General features: G+C 36.4%; 1 protein-coding gene across 1 annotated transcript in view; it reads left to right on the plus strand.

Annotated features, from left to right (window-relative positions):
- Positions 1-14,759, plus strand: part of TTN (titin) — a 269,907-nt gene that overhangs the window by 154,993 nt on the left and 100,155 nt on the right. The window contains exons 182-200 of the mRNA XM_045842158.1: positions 398-460; positions 793-882; positions 2,981-3,031; positions 3,588-3,989; positions 4,150-4,428; positions 4,670-4,945; positions 5,084-5,223; positions 5,526-5,652; positions 5,745-6,008; positions 6,302-6,568; positions 6,710-6,973; positions 7,062-7,201; positions 7,367-7,493; positions 7,631-7,897; positions 8,006-8,272; positions 9,076-9,342; positions 9,433-9,572; positions 10,011-10,137; positions 10,915-11,057. Of these exons, the coding sequence (XP_045698114.1) occupies positions 398-460; positions 793-882; positions 2,981-3,031; positions 3,588-3,989; positions 4,150-4,428; positions 4,670-4,945; positions 5,084-5,223; positions 5,526-5,652; positions 5,745-6,008; positions 6,302-6,568; positions 6,710-6,973; positions 7,062-7,201; positions 7,367-7,493; positions 7,631-7,897; positions 8,006-8,272; positions 9,076-9,342; positions 9,433-9,572; positions 10,011-10,137; positions 10,915-11,057 (3,701 nt within the window). The remainder of the gene's footprint in view (positions 1-397; positions 461-792; positions 883-2,980; positions 3,032-3,587; positions 3,990-4,149; positions 4,429-4,669; positions 4,946-5,083; positions 5,224-5,525; positions 5,653-5,744; positions 6,009-6,301; positions 6,569-6,709; positions 6,974-7,061; positions 7,202-7,366; positions 7,494-7,630; positions 7,898-8,005; positions 8,273-9,075; positions 9,343-9,432; positions 9,573-10,010; positions 10,138-10,914; positions 11,058-14,759) is intronic.

Raw genomic sequence — 14,759 nt, forward strand, 5'->3', positions numbered from 1 at the left:
AATCGAATATGCATCATTTAAAATATCATTACACTGGCATTAAGATTTGAACATGTGACCTTAATCTGGTCAGCTTAATTGTCTTTACCATTTCACTCTCACATACAATTGGTTAATGATCACCCATTTGTTAAATAAATTACCAAGCTTTAAATACCAGGAAAAATATATTTATGGTCAGTGAGATGAATTACAACATTAGAACCAATATAATTGCCTTACATATTTTCCAAATGTTTTGTTTAAAAAGCAAATAAACTTAGATCAAACACTTGATTTGGTGCCTACAGTATAAATTTTAACATATGCCAAGATATGTCTGCTTAATTTGGGTTTGACATTGTGAAAAACTTCAGAAATACTGTGATGACCTGCTTATTATTATGGATTATTTCAGTGCCTGAAATAAAGCCAGCAATACCACTCCCTGGACCTGAACCAAAACCAAAGCCTGAACCAGGTGAGCAGGCTTATCCTCAATTCCTTCAACACATATTCCTTCGTGCTTTACACAAATGATGTGCAGTTTATAAGAAAAGTCAGCATTCACCAAATGATTTCTAATGTCGCAATATATTATTACATTTTATTTAATATATAATGCATTACTATATTAGAAAATATAGAATATATTATTGTATTATATATAGATTATGTTAGAATATATTATTCTCTGAAAAACTAGTTATTTGAAGACTTTTAAAGTTACATCAGAAGAGGCAAATATGCCATCAAAATAGGTTTTAGGAAGTGACAGCTGTATACATTAATGCAATGGACATCTCTCCACAGAAGTGAAAACAATCAAACCACCACCCGTGGAGCCTGCTCCCACTCCTATCACTGCCCCGGTGACAGTACCAGTAGTCGGAAAGAAAGCAGGTATTTATTCTGTAGTTTTCTTGTTGGTTTTTTGTTATGATGGCTTAATAAAAGCATTCATACTTGAATTAAATTTAAGCCCCCAATATGTTGAAATTAGGTGTCCTTTCAACTGCAGGGGGTTATAAGTTCTTGAAATTTTCTTCATCTGATATCCTTTACCCATCTAATCTCTCACCTGATGGGTGCATATTGCATTTTGATTGGAATGTATGTTCTTGTGACGCACCATTTCCTTACATGCTTTTGAGATGCAGTAATGACTATGTTCAAGGCTGATGGAAAGTACAGAGATAGATACTCTCTAAGGACATGCACACAGAAATCCTGTGGAGCTTAAGATTTCCCATGTGCCCTGTAGGAATCATTTCTTATTTTTTAAAAAAGACTTCATATTGTGATAATAAATGAGTTCTGGAAATGGATAGTGTTGATGATTGCATAACATTGTGAATATAATTAATGCAACTGAATGGCACACTTAAAAATTATTAAAATGGTAAATTTTATGGTAGATATATTTTACCACAATAAAAAAAAAGGCTGCATAGTTCAGCCTTTAAATTTATATAAGACTTTAGGTCAGTCATAATTTTCTTAAATGTACTAAGTGGTATGGTTTTTTCAGATAGATACTTAGGGCATTTTTAGTTCATTGCTTAGGCGATAATTTCAAAACCAAAAATGATTTGATGTGGTTTGATCATTGATAAATACACATTTCATTAATTTGATCCTTGGCCACTTACACTCCTTAAATTTTACTTTTCTAGTTTGTAAAATCAGACTAATAATTACATTTGCCCTGTTGGATTACTGAGAAGATTAAATAAATGTATGTGAAACACTTAGCATACTGCCTGGTATATAGTAAGCCCTATAGAAATATTTGGATTTTTATTGTGTTTAATGCCATGAGACAATATGTTGTATTCTGTGGCTACAGCATAATTTTAATATTTACATTAATATAGTTTGTCACTGATATTTATGATTTGGGCATTATTCTTTTACATTTTTATAATTTCAATGTGCTACCTTTTATTACTTCAGAAAAAGATGAGAACTCGCATTGAGTCAATTAATTATGTGTAAAAATAAAGCTTTTCTCCCATTCCCAGAGGATGAAGCTAGAAAACTGGTTCCACAGCTTATACTGCCCCTGCACTAATAATTGAATTTAACTCCAAATGTAGGAACTTCCTTGCTTCTGCCTTAGTTTGTTTGTCTCACTGAGAGAAATCTTCAAAGGCATCCATGCAGGCATAGCATGTGGAGCCTTTCCTTCTCTGTGGTCTTGCCTGGACTTGTCTGCCAAAGTAAAAAAGAAAGGTTTTGGGCAACTTCTGGGCCATTTCCCTTTTTTCTGCACTCGTACCTTGTTGACAAAAACATATCATTGGTTCATAGTCCACAGTTCACAGTTCAATACACAAGTAAACACATAAAATACTTTGCATAGGTAGGTAAGGCTAAAACTCTTCCTCACAAGGCAAGAGTAAGCCTTCCAGAAATGGGAGGAGAATGAAGGCACTTGCTGAAAATAACTTTTTTAAAATAATTTTATTGTTGTTCAATTACAGTTGTCTGCATTTTCTCCCCACCCCTCTCCCACACCCCAGTCAAGCCCACCTCCCTCCCTTGCTTCCACCCTCCCCCTTGGTTTTGCCCATGTGTCCTTTATAGTAGCTCCTGAAAACTCTTCTCCCCACTGTCCTACCCACCCCCCACCCCGCACCAGCTATTGTTAGATTGTTCTTAATTTCAGTGTCTCTGGTTATATTTTGTTTGCTTTTTTTCTTTTGTTGATTATGATCTCACCTTTAACTGGAACATAATCAACAAATGAAAATAACTTTTTAATCCTAAATATGTTGGTGATTTAGCTTAGTCACATTATTTTCAGAATATGCCTTCTTAGAAATATCAAAAATATCTATTAGAAATGTCCATTATTCATAGAAGCTGTGTAAATAAAACCAATTACTCTTTATACATTAGTATTTACAATAAAGAGCACGATTCACCTCATGTGATTTACTAAGTACGAAATAAGTTTGAAAATTGCTTAAATGCTGCATTCTGTTCTTTAATGCAGAAGCCAAAACACCTAAAGAGGAGGCTGCCAAGCCGAAAGGTCCAATCAAAGGTAGGATTCAGTTCCCTGTCCCTGAATTGTAACCTTTCATTCTTGAAACTTTACATTCTAAGGTAACTTCACATTCAAAGGGGAAAAATTTTTCAGAATTTATCACAGTCTTTCCTATTCCTAATTGATTCTGCTCAGCTAGTGTGTCTTCTGATATTTTAAGCAATACATCTCTAATATTGTTCAAGTGGGTATCATATATATATCACCAACTATATTTTAGGATAATGAACCTTATATGTTCTGAGCTTCAATTCTTCATGTACATGATATTTCTACATGACAGATAAAATAATTAGATATTAATCAGGACATTTGGTTTTAAAACTTGATAAAATGAAGAGCATTTATTATTCATGGATTCCTTATGTTATCTCATATTCCTGTCTCGAAGAAGGCAGCATAAATTTAATTAAGCTTTCAATGACCTAGTCTTTAATTTTATGTTCTTATCTTCTAGTTGCTCTGTCACTGGTTTTAGCCAGCAGCAGCCAAGTATGCACTTTCTGACCCTTACGGATGCACCAAATCAACTTTTCATTTTATTTTGAATTAGGTGTAGCCAAAAAGACTCCTTCACCAATAGAAGCTGAAAGGAAAAAGTTAAGACCAGGAAGCGGTGGGGAGAAACCTCCTGATGAAGCCCCATTCACCTACCAGCTAAAGGCTGTGCCACTAAAGTTTGTAAAGGAAATCAAAGACATCGTCTTGACTGAAGCAGAATCAGTTGGCTCTTCTGCAATCTTTGAATGTTTAGTCTCCCCATCCACTGCAATTACAACCTGGATGAAAGATGGTAGCAGTATCCGGGAGAGCCCAAAGCATAGATTCATTGCAGATGGTAAAGACAGAAAGCTGCATATCATTGATGTTCAACTTTCTGATGCTGGTGAATACACCTGTGTTTTACGCTTGGGAAATAAAGAAAAGACCTCCACAGCTAAGCTGATTGTAGAAGGTAATTTCGAGTCTTTTGAATATGGTCCATATTCAATTTTAGTATAGTAAACCTCAGCAGCAACTTTTATTGTCATTTTAGAGAAAACCTCCTATTTCTAAGTTTTATTTCATTGAAAACATTGCATATAGTGAAAAGTCCTTGCTGAAATTCTTCACAGAGCTTCCCGTGCGTTTTGTGAAAACACTTGAAGAGGAAGTCACAGTGGTCAAAGGACAACCATTGTACTTGAGCTGCGAGTTAAACAAAGAACGTGATGTGGTCTGGAGGAAGGATGGGAAGATTGTGGTGGAGAAACCGGGCAAAATTGTGCCGGGTGTCATTGGCTTGATGCGGGCCCTAACCATCAATGATGCAGATGACTTTGATGCTGGAACCTACACCGTTACTGTGGAAAATGCCAACAACCTGGAATGTTCATCCTGCGTAAAAGTAGTAGGTTAGTAATTCGCTGGAAAATTTTGTTCTGCTCATTATACTAAGAATATAAAAGAGCAAATTTCATTTTCCAGGATCAGAATATCTGTCTTGCCCCTTATCAGTGATGGGGGATATCAGTATCTCATAGCAGATTAATTATGTCTAGTTTTGAGAAATTTTTTCTAGTTCTGAAATTGACGAAGGAAGTTACTTACATTATTTGTTCAGGTCATTATTTTTCTGACCTCATTTTCCTACAGAAATCATTAGAGACTGGCTGGTGAAACCCATACGAGATCAGCATGTGAAACCCAAGGGGACAGCTGTTTTCACCTGTCATATAGCAAGGGACACTCCAAATATTAAGTGGTTCAAAGGATATGATGAAATCCCTTGGGAACCAAATGACAAGACTGAGATAGTGAAAGAGGGAAATTATGTGCACCTCAAAATTAAGAATGCTGTGCCAGAAGATATTGATGAATATGCAGTGGAGATTGAAGGGAAAAGATACCCAGCAAAGCTGACACTTGGAGGTACAAAAATCATACCTTTTATTTTAAAATATAAGTTTTATGTGTGCATAAGGCAAATAACACCCACCAAAAAACATGAAAAGAAAGCACTGCTAGACTGTTTAACACATTATGGTATTTCATCCTTGACCCAAACAGAACGTGAGGTTGAATTGCTTAAACCAATAGAAGATGTTACCATTTATGAGAAAGAAAGCGCAAGCTTTGATGCAGAAATCTCAGAGGAAGACATTCCTGGACAATGGAAACTGAAGGGAGAACTTCTAAGACCCTCACCTGTGAGTAATTTCGTGTTTTAAGTTGTTAGTCGTGTAAAATAATTACTTTCTATAATAAGGCATGACATTCAGATTTGGTTCAGTAATGACGGAGTTACTTCAGGCTTCTTAAGTTTCAAACAGGGGAAGAGATTTGGGGTACTCTTTGTAGACCATTCAGACATTTAAAAAAAAATTATAACAAGACACTTTTACTTTTCTTAGTAGTAATTTTTAAAACTCTGTAGAAATCTATCTCTGAAACATTTCTTCTGTAGGTAACTTATCTCAATTAAATGCTAACTAAAACTATTGTTTTTCAGACTTGTGAAATCAAAGCAGAGGGTGGGAAACGCTTCTTAACTTTGCACAAAGTGAAGCTGGACCAAGCTGGAGAAGTCCTTTACCAGGCACTTAATGCAGTTACAACTGCCATTCTGACTGTGAAAGGTACAGGCTTTTAGAACCTGAGGGGTGAACTGAATTTCATTTCATGTTGCTCTGCATCCTGAGAAACCTCATTCTTATTGCTTGGTTTTCAGAAATCGAACTTGACTTTGCTGTGCCCCTGAAGGATGTTACTGTTCCGGAAAAGCGACAGGCTCGGTTTGAATGTGTCCTCACTCGAGAGGCAAATGTCATATGGTCTAAAGGACCTGATATCATCAAGTCCTCTGACAAGTTTGACATCATTGTTGATGGAAAGAAACACATTCTTGTTATCAATGACTCTCAATTTGATGACGAAGGGGTCTACACCGCTGAGGTGGAGGGCAAGAAGACCTCAGCACAATTATTTGTTACAGGTATGAGTTGATGAGATCTGACTACAATACCTCATGTTTAGGCACACAAATAAATGACTTTAAAGATAGCACACCAAGTTCTAATAACTCTAAGTGACAATCAGCACCCCTGCCTTACTTTCACATCGCTACTGAACAATCCCCCTGACTTTTTTTTAAACAAAAGGTAGCACCATTTGAAAAGATGAGTAAGTAAGTGCCTGGTGAAATCCTTATTACCCAGGCAGATTAGAGTGGAATATCTCTGAAGGTAAATTGTTTTTCTGAGCATATTATCCACACTTGCATTGCAGGTGTAAGATTGAAATTCATATCACCTCTTGAAGATCAAACAGTGAAAGAAGGTCAAACAGCAACTTTTGTTTGTGAACTTTCTCATGAAAAAATGCATGTAGTGTGGTTCAAAAATGATGCCAAACTCCACACAAGCAGAACTGTACTCATCTCATCTGAGGGCAAGACTCACAAACTGGAGATAAGAGAAGTAACACTGGATGACATATCCCAGATACGAGCTCAAGTAAAGGACCTGAAGTCCACAGCAAACCTAAAGGTCTTAGGTAAATGTTACTGTCACTAAACAGCCAGTTATTAGACATTGAGAGTGGGTAGTAGTTAATTCCTCTGCAACCTGTTAATAAACTCTCCAATAAACTTTCATTTTCCCATTCTCCTGATTATCTGCTGAATGGCTTTTACAGAGGCTGATCCCTACTTCACTGTGAAATTGCATGACAAAACTGGAGTTGAAAAGGATGAGATTATTCTGAAGTGTGAAGTGAGCAAAGACGTGCCAGTGAAATGGTTCAAAGATGGCGAAGAGATTGTACCTTCACCCAAACACTCCATCAAGTCAGACGGCCTGCGCCGCATCTTAAAGATCAAAAAGGCGGAACTTAACGATAAAGGCGAATACATGTGTGACTGTGGCACAGACAAGACAAAAGCAAATGTTAACGTCGAGGGTGAGTTGCTCAAAACTTTTAAATGTACCTTGTCTGAATCTTCAGTTTACCTGTTCAGTCAGTCTAACAAAACTTGGTATCATTTCAGCTCGACTGATAAAAGTGGAAAAACCTCTGTATGGGGTAGAATTGTTTGTCGGTGAAACAGCTCGCTTTGAAATTGAACTTTCTGAGCCAGATGTCCATGGCCAGTGGATGTTAAAAGGAGAGCCTTTAACTGCATCCCCTGTAAGTCAAGACGATCCAATCACACACAGGAGGGGGCTTGCTTGGTTGTTTAGGCTGAAAAAAGATAACACTTCTGGTATAAAACCTCTTGATGACTTCTAGTATCAACCAGTTACAAAAATGATGTTTTTCTATTTCTTTCCCTCTAACCTTCACCCCAAACAGGACTGTGAAATCATCGAAGATGGGAAGAAGCACACTCTGGTCCTCTATAACTGCCAGCTGGATATGACAGGAGAGGTGTCCTTCCAGGCTGCCAATGCTAAATCTGCAGCCAACCTAAAAGTGAAAGGTACGCTCTGCCTGTCAGGCCCCCTTCTCTTGCAGAACTGCATGTTTGTTTGCAAGACTTCCTCTGAGATCTGGAATTGACCAGGGGCCATAAAGGAATCATCTTCTGGCTTCATCCACACCACCCTTCTCTTGCAGAGCTGCCACTGATCTTCATCACACCTCTCAATGACGTTAAAGTCTTTGAGAAAGATGAGGCGAAGTTTGAGTGTGAAGTATCCAGGGAGCCCAAAACCTTCCGTTGGCTGAAAGGAACCCAGGAAATCACAGGTGATGACAGATTTGAGCTTATAAAGGACGGCACTAAGCATTCAATGGTGATCAAATCAGCTGGTTTTGAAGATGAAGCAAAATACATATTTGAAGCTGAAGACAAGCACACCAGTGGCAAACTGATCATTGAAGGTAAATATTTTTATCAGTTAGACCACTTTCAATTTTTTTTTTTGCTTTTATTTTTATATTTTCACTTTAAAAGGCTAGAATTAATGAGGCTGGTTTTTTTCTTCATAGGAATCCGGCTCAAATTCCTCACTCCACTCAAGGATGTGACAGCCAAAGAGAGAGAAAGCGCTGTGTTTACTGTGGAGCTGTCCCACGATAACATCCCCGTGAAGTGGTTCAAGAACGACCAGCGCCTGCACACCACCAAGCTGGTCTCAATGCATGATGAGGGGAAAACTCACTCGATCACATTCAAAAACCTCTCTCTCGATGATACCTCTCAAATTAAAGTAGAAGCTATGGGAATAAGTTCAGAAGCTAAACTCACTGTGCTTGGTAGGTGCTCTCTTCAGTTTAATTTTATTGCACTAAATTCAGTAGAAATATATGGAGCACCTGTTACTTAAAATTGTCTTCTGAATGTTATATTGCAAGAAATGAACCCTCGTCCTTGAGAAATGATCATATATGTTATCAGAAGTATTTCTAAAATATTTTTGCTGAAAATACAAGGATTCAAAGTAATAAAGACTCAGGCTTACAAAATAGCCAGTTAAAATCAGAATTAAAGCTCTCAATTATTGAGTCCCATCATGTTTAAAAGAGAAATATGTATCTTCCTCGCTCCTTGTTGTATCAAATTTATTTCACAAAAATGTTTTTGCAAATTTCTAATGAGAGAAAACACAGAACTTACATTAGTAAACCTCATTTTTTAGCCCCTTACTATCAGGTAGATATGAAGCCTAACTTATATAGAAACTACCAAAGGCAAACTATTAATTTTCATGAATATGAAAACATATAGATAAACTAGACATAATAATAGATTTGCTAAGAAATTAGAAATTTAGCCAAATAATAAAGGAACACATAATTATATTTGAAGGTAAATTTCGCAGTGTCATTCAAACTACTATTCATATAATACTTCAAAATAAAATACAGATAAATTAGATCCTGATAAATCTCACATATGTGTTCCCTTTCTAACCATTAGAGAATTTTAAACATAATAAATGAGTGAGCATTTGGTATAATTTTAACATATACACAGAACTCTGAGCTGCCTCTTAAACTTTTCAAGAGATTGTCATTTTCCTTAGAGCTTAATGAAAAGTCTTCTATTTTACTTGCAGAGGGAGACCCATACTTTACAGGAAAACTTCAAGATTATACTGCCGTAGAGAAAGATGAAGTGATTCTACAGTGTGAAATTAGCAAAGCAGATGCCCCAGTAAAATGGTTTAAGGATGGAAAGGAAATAAAGCCATCTAAAAATGCTGTTATTAAGGCAGACGGCAAGAAGCGCATGCTGATCCTAAAGAAAGCCTTGAAATCAGATATCGGACAGTACACCTGTGACTGTGGAACAGATAAGACCTCAGGAAAGCTTGACATTGAGGGTAAGGAAATTTCCATGAATTTCACTCTCTAAGCTGTCCGGGTTATTTCTGCTGGAGGCTCATGACATGTGCTGACCTTCACTTGTCTAGATCGGGAAATAAAACTGGTGCGCCCCCTGCACAGTGTGGAGGTGATGGAGACCGAGACAGCCCGCTTTGAAACTGAAATCTCTGAAGATGATATCCATGCCAACTGGAAACTCAAGGGAGAGGCACTACTCCAAACACCTGTAAGGCTATTTCTGAACTTGTCAACGCCTAGAGAAGCTGTGTGAAACAGAAAAGGACAGGAAAAACGTCACAGTGCACACAGGGCATTTAAAACATGACATTGTGTTCTCTGTCAGACTTTGAGCTACAGGGAGACAATAGGGCCTGTGAGTGGGCTCAGGCAGGCACACCTGCATTATTTTTGTTCCAGCCTAGTCAGTATAAGGTTGTAGATACACAGTGGTGCTGCCGGTTGGTTCAGAATTATAGAGCCAAAACAAACAGGGCCTTTGTGATGTGCCTGGACACTTTATTTCACAAAAAAAAAGAGCTCAAATTTATTAAAAGTCTTTTCACCCATTATTAGTAGCATTCTGTTAATTAAGATATTATATCCTCAGAAAAAAAATCCCAAAGAAAATTATTTCCTATGAAGCCTTTTTTCTCTTTTGGCACAGGATTGTGAGATCAAGGAAGAAGGCAAAATGCACTTCCTTATTTTGCACAATTGCCGCCTGGACCAGACTGGTGGGGTGGATTTCCAAGCTGCCAATGTTAAATCCAGTGCACACCTCCGAGTAAAACGTAAGTATGATGTGTTTCTGCTGAAAATCCAGTGTGCACTACTGCAGAAAATAAGGGTGAAATTAATTGGAATTATTTGATTAATTAGAAAAGTTATTAAAGTACAGAAACAGGCTTTCTTGTATTTACTTCTTTGATATCCTAAAACACACCTGTCATTGAACTTGCCATTTGAACAAAAGAAAATTAAGCAAGTCAGATGTACCTATTTTGTAACCCTTTCATTCAAAGTAGACACACCTACAGTAAGACTCTAACTCAGAAATTTAACCCTTGAAGACCACATTGTTTGAGTGCCTGTACCACTGTAGCACTGTAAAGAAAAACTCGGCTGTGCAGGCATTTCAGACTCAAGAAGGAGAGGACAGCACTTGGCTAACATTTTTGGAAAGTGCAAAGCGTTTGATGGACATGGACAGGCTATGTGATTGAGGGGCCCTTGTCCTCTCCCAATCAGAGTCTTAGTTATTTTGGAAGCCACATACCTTATGTAGCCAGAGGAACTTGATGCCTGGCAGAGAGACAGATGCAGCACGGATTTCTCGCTGACCTTGTACAACAGCACGAACGGGCCCCTACAAATATCCACCCTCCAGCCACCAGCTCTCCCCTTCTCAGCACCACAGGGCCACGTTCACATGGGAGCTAAAGGAGTGGCCAGTCCTGTGGCCCTTTCCTTCCTGAAGAAAGCAACCACAGAGATGAATAACTGAGTCTTTTTACTTCCTTGGAATTACAAAATGAGTAATCCAAAGCTGTTTCCTTCCTCTCGCAAAGCACGAGTAATTGGTCTTCTGAGGCCTCTGAAGGATGTCACAGTGACTGCAGGGGAAACAGCCACCTTTGACTGCGAGCTCTCTTATGAGGACATTCCAGTGGAATGGTATCTTAAAGGGAAGAAACTAGAGCCCAGCGACAAGGTAAAAGGCAGGAGTGTGCTTGCCTTGTCTTGCTCTTACTTTTTCAATCTGGCTTTCCACCTTCACTTGCATGTTCCTTGTTCTTTGCTCTTCCTCATGTCCCTTCCCTTCCTTTTTTCTTTCATTTTCCAGTTCTAGCCTGACTTCTGCTGAAATCAAAGCAGATTCTTCTCGTTTTTGTTGGGTTTAACCTGATGATGTTTTCATTGCAATGGAAATTAAAATTAAAGTACAATCAGCTTTTCATTTTTTTTTGAAGAAAAGGCAAATACTCCTCAGTTATTAATGATAGGAAGGAGAAAAAAGATTAAAAAAACTTTCTAACTGGATGCGCTGTGACAACAATGTACATTAAAGTTTATGACAAATTCTCTTGCAGCTATCTGGTGGTCTGCATGGAAGGGGATTAAGAGAGGAGGATTGAAATTCCATTTCAGGCAGTTGATCAAGTGGTTGAGATAACTTCTGAGCAGATTTGCTCTTTAAGCATTTCTCCAAAGCTATTTTTAACACTCAAGTGCTTTGAGCTATGCAAATTCTGGAATGCAAGCAGACTATTTAAAGTGCAATTGATGGTACCGAAAAGAGAGAAGGGCTCTTTGGCCATCCACATCTATGAGCAAATATACTTTAAGAAACTTTAGGACATAACAAGCTCCCAGTGTTAACTTCTTTAAGCCTAAGATTTTATCCCCAAAACAAAGTGTGTATCTAAATTATCTTAATAATTCACCATTAATTTTAAATTCTTGAAATAAAATATATGGAAAATGTCCAGGAAAATCAAGAGCAGGACAGCTCATTGTTCTATGCCAGTTTTTTTCAACATTTTAGAAACAATATCCTAAATGTACGGAATTACTCTAAATGCTTTACATACATTAACTCGTTATATATAATAACTCATTAGGAACAGACTTGTTCCCATCTTACAGAGGAGAAAATGTGTCAGAGACACTGTAAAAAATTCCCCTCGGGTCTAAATCAAAGATTTAACCCAGCAAACCCTAGGATATCCTAGGAATAATGTGCCATCAAAGCCTCAATACAAATCAAACTTTTAAGACTTATAGGAACATAATTAACAAGGAACTCAGTTTAACAAAGAGCACAACCATCAAAAAATATGTCAAGAGACAATTCCTCTCTTTTCAGCTAATTGTTTATTTCTATGTGAGTGCATGAGGGCATAAATGGCACATCCATGGTGTTTATGAAAGACATCAGCATTTCATAAATAAGTTTCATACTTTTAGCCATTGACACAATGTATAATTAAATATATTCCATGGTCATATTTTTTATACACTATAATGTTAATGTTTTTAAAAGAAGTAATGTTTTTAAAAGAAGTAAAAAAAGAAGTAAGAATGATAACCTATGTGTATGCACGCACATGGTATCATCGTACTTTTAAGGCTTGCTTATGTAGCTGTGTCATTCTTTAGGTTCAGTTCTAAAGCCCACCACCTGAGTTCTGGTGTTTGCTGGGTTAAATCTTAGATTTAGACCCGAGGGGAATTTTTTACAGTGTCTCTGACACATTTTCTCCTCTGTAAGATGGGAACAAGTCTGTTCCTAGTGAGTTATTATGTTAATAACAAGTTAATGTATGTAAAGCACTTAGAGTAATTCGTACATATAGGATGTATTAAAAATTTTTAGTCATTGTATTATCCTCATCACAATTAGAGTCCAAATTTTTTCAAAGTAAAAAAAAAAAAAGAGGCACGAAGTCAGTTAATTATTAGAAGCAAATGTTTTTGAACAACTGTTCTAAAATGAACAAAAAGCTCATATCCTACCTAAGTGATTAGAGAATAATTCAGTAACAGTCTTCTGGGAAGTAAAGTCTGCCTGCTGCACAGACAGTAATCACCAATTGGTACCCTTTTTTACTGAGGACAGGAAAAGCAACTATATTTTCAGATTTCAGCATGAGAATTAGGTAATATAAAATGAAGTATTACTTATAGTGAGGTCTCCTAAATATTAAACTGGGTAATGGAGGCACCTCTCCCTTGGAGTTTGCTTTCTTAAAATAATACATTTGTCCTATTAAATGTGGTGTAATTGCTTTCACATCTAAAGGCAAAGATTTGGTTGACTTTTCAAGATCTTTTCCACATCTGTAAATTCATAATTTGAAAATAATAACACTGCTTAAGGACAAATGATATTATTCTTTTGCTACTAAATATTTTTTGGTCAGATTAAGAGCTTTTTATTAAAGGATCAGTCTCATTAGCTTTAATGTGAAAACCATGCTATTTTAATTTAAAATGTAGACTCATAAAAATCTTATTCACATTCCTTTTACTCAAAAAAACATATATCTCTTATTGTCACTAAACATTTTTCTTGGGTTAGAAAGGATCATCTTACTATAATTCTGTAGAGCCTCTGTGTCTTTTTTAGCACAGGAATTTTAATCCTTTACTTAGCCACCCAAAATACTTCAGCCTTTCATGAACTTGCTCTAATATTACTTAAATGTCTCTTTTTAAAAAAAGACATTTAACTATTAAGTTTATTAAACATAAAGTATTAAGTAATAGAGTCACTTTATTACATTTTCCAAGTTTTGTTTAAAAAGTCTTTGAGTAGCAACATACTTGCTACTGTCATTTTCCTTTAGGCCTTTCATCTGAACTCTACAAAATCATTAGCCTCCAAAAACTACACTAAACAAACAAAAACAACTTATTGGAATAAGAAAATTAAAAGAAAAACATTCCGAAATGAGTTGTGGGTTTTTTTTGTTTGTTTGTTTGTTTGTTTGTTTGTTTGAGGGTTTTTTGGCCATCAATCCAAGAAAGAACTGTTAAATCCTTAATTGGCCTTGATAATTTTATATTTAAACTTTAATAACTTAGTCACAGTCATAATGTCTACTGTATTATAGCCATATGCTTCCATCGCAAATTAACAATATTTTAAAAGGATAAAATCTAACATTATCCTTATATAATCCAACACCAAATCTTCAGCATTCATTTTAATGGTTTATTTTCATAAGGTACCAGTTAGTTTTTCCTGTTTAAAAAACATGATCAAGGTGCATTATATAGAGCGATTAATTGAGAACCACTGTGTTCTGAGCCAACTTCTTGGTAACACAATTTTCTAGAGTAGCTGCAGAAGAATTTGGATAAAACGGCATGTTAATAGATAAGATTTATCTGTGGGTGGATTGAAACTTGAGTTATTTTTATAAATAGTCCTAAATCACAATCCAAAATTTATTTCCAAAAGTTATATTGAAATATCATTACAAAAACATTTTTACCAATTCAAGCACCATGTCCTTTAATAAATAGCTATGTTCCTAAAACACAGCTTAATTACCACCTCCTATCTCTTTATTTTCCCTTATTATACTTTAGGCCTTTCTCAATTATTAAAGTAGTTATATTAATAACCATGCCCAGCTCTTAAGGAAAAACCTTCTCATGAAACTTGATTCATGACTCTTTCCTTTGCAACAGCATAATACATAGTTCCATTGGCAAAAACCTTTAAATTATTCTTAACTCTAAGTGGTCTCTTAAGCGGTGCAGAATCGATGCGGAACTTTAGATGAAGAACAAGAAGAGCTCTGACTGTCTTATCATTACCATTAGGGTGGCCCTGTCCTGTAGGTTTCTTTTTAACTGTGCAAGCCACATCTATGGAGCCTAGTAAGCATCCATTTCAAGCTGG

The sequence above is a fragment of the Phyllostomus hastatus genome, unplaced genomic scaffold (assembly GCF_019186645.2).
Source record: "Phyllostomus hastatus isolate PE091 unplaced genomic scaffold, TTU_PhHast_1.1 phas_contig_1, whole genome shotgun sequence".
Lineage (NCBI taxonomy): Eukaryota > Metazoa > Chordata > Mammalia > Chiroptera > Phyllostomidae > Phyllostomus > Phyllostomus hastatus.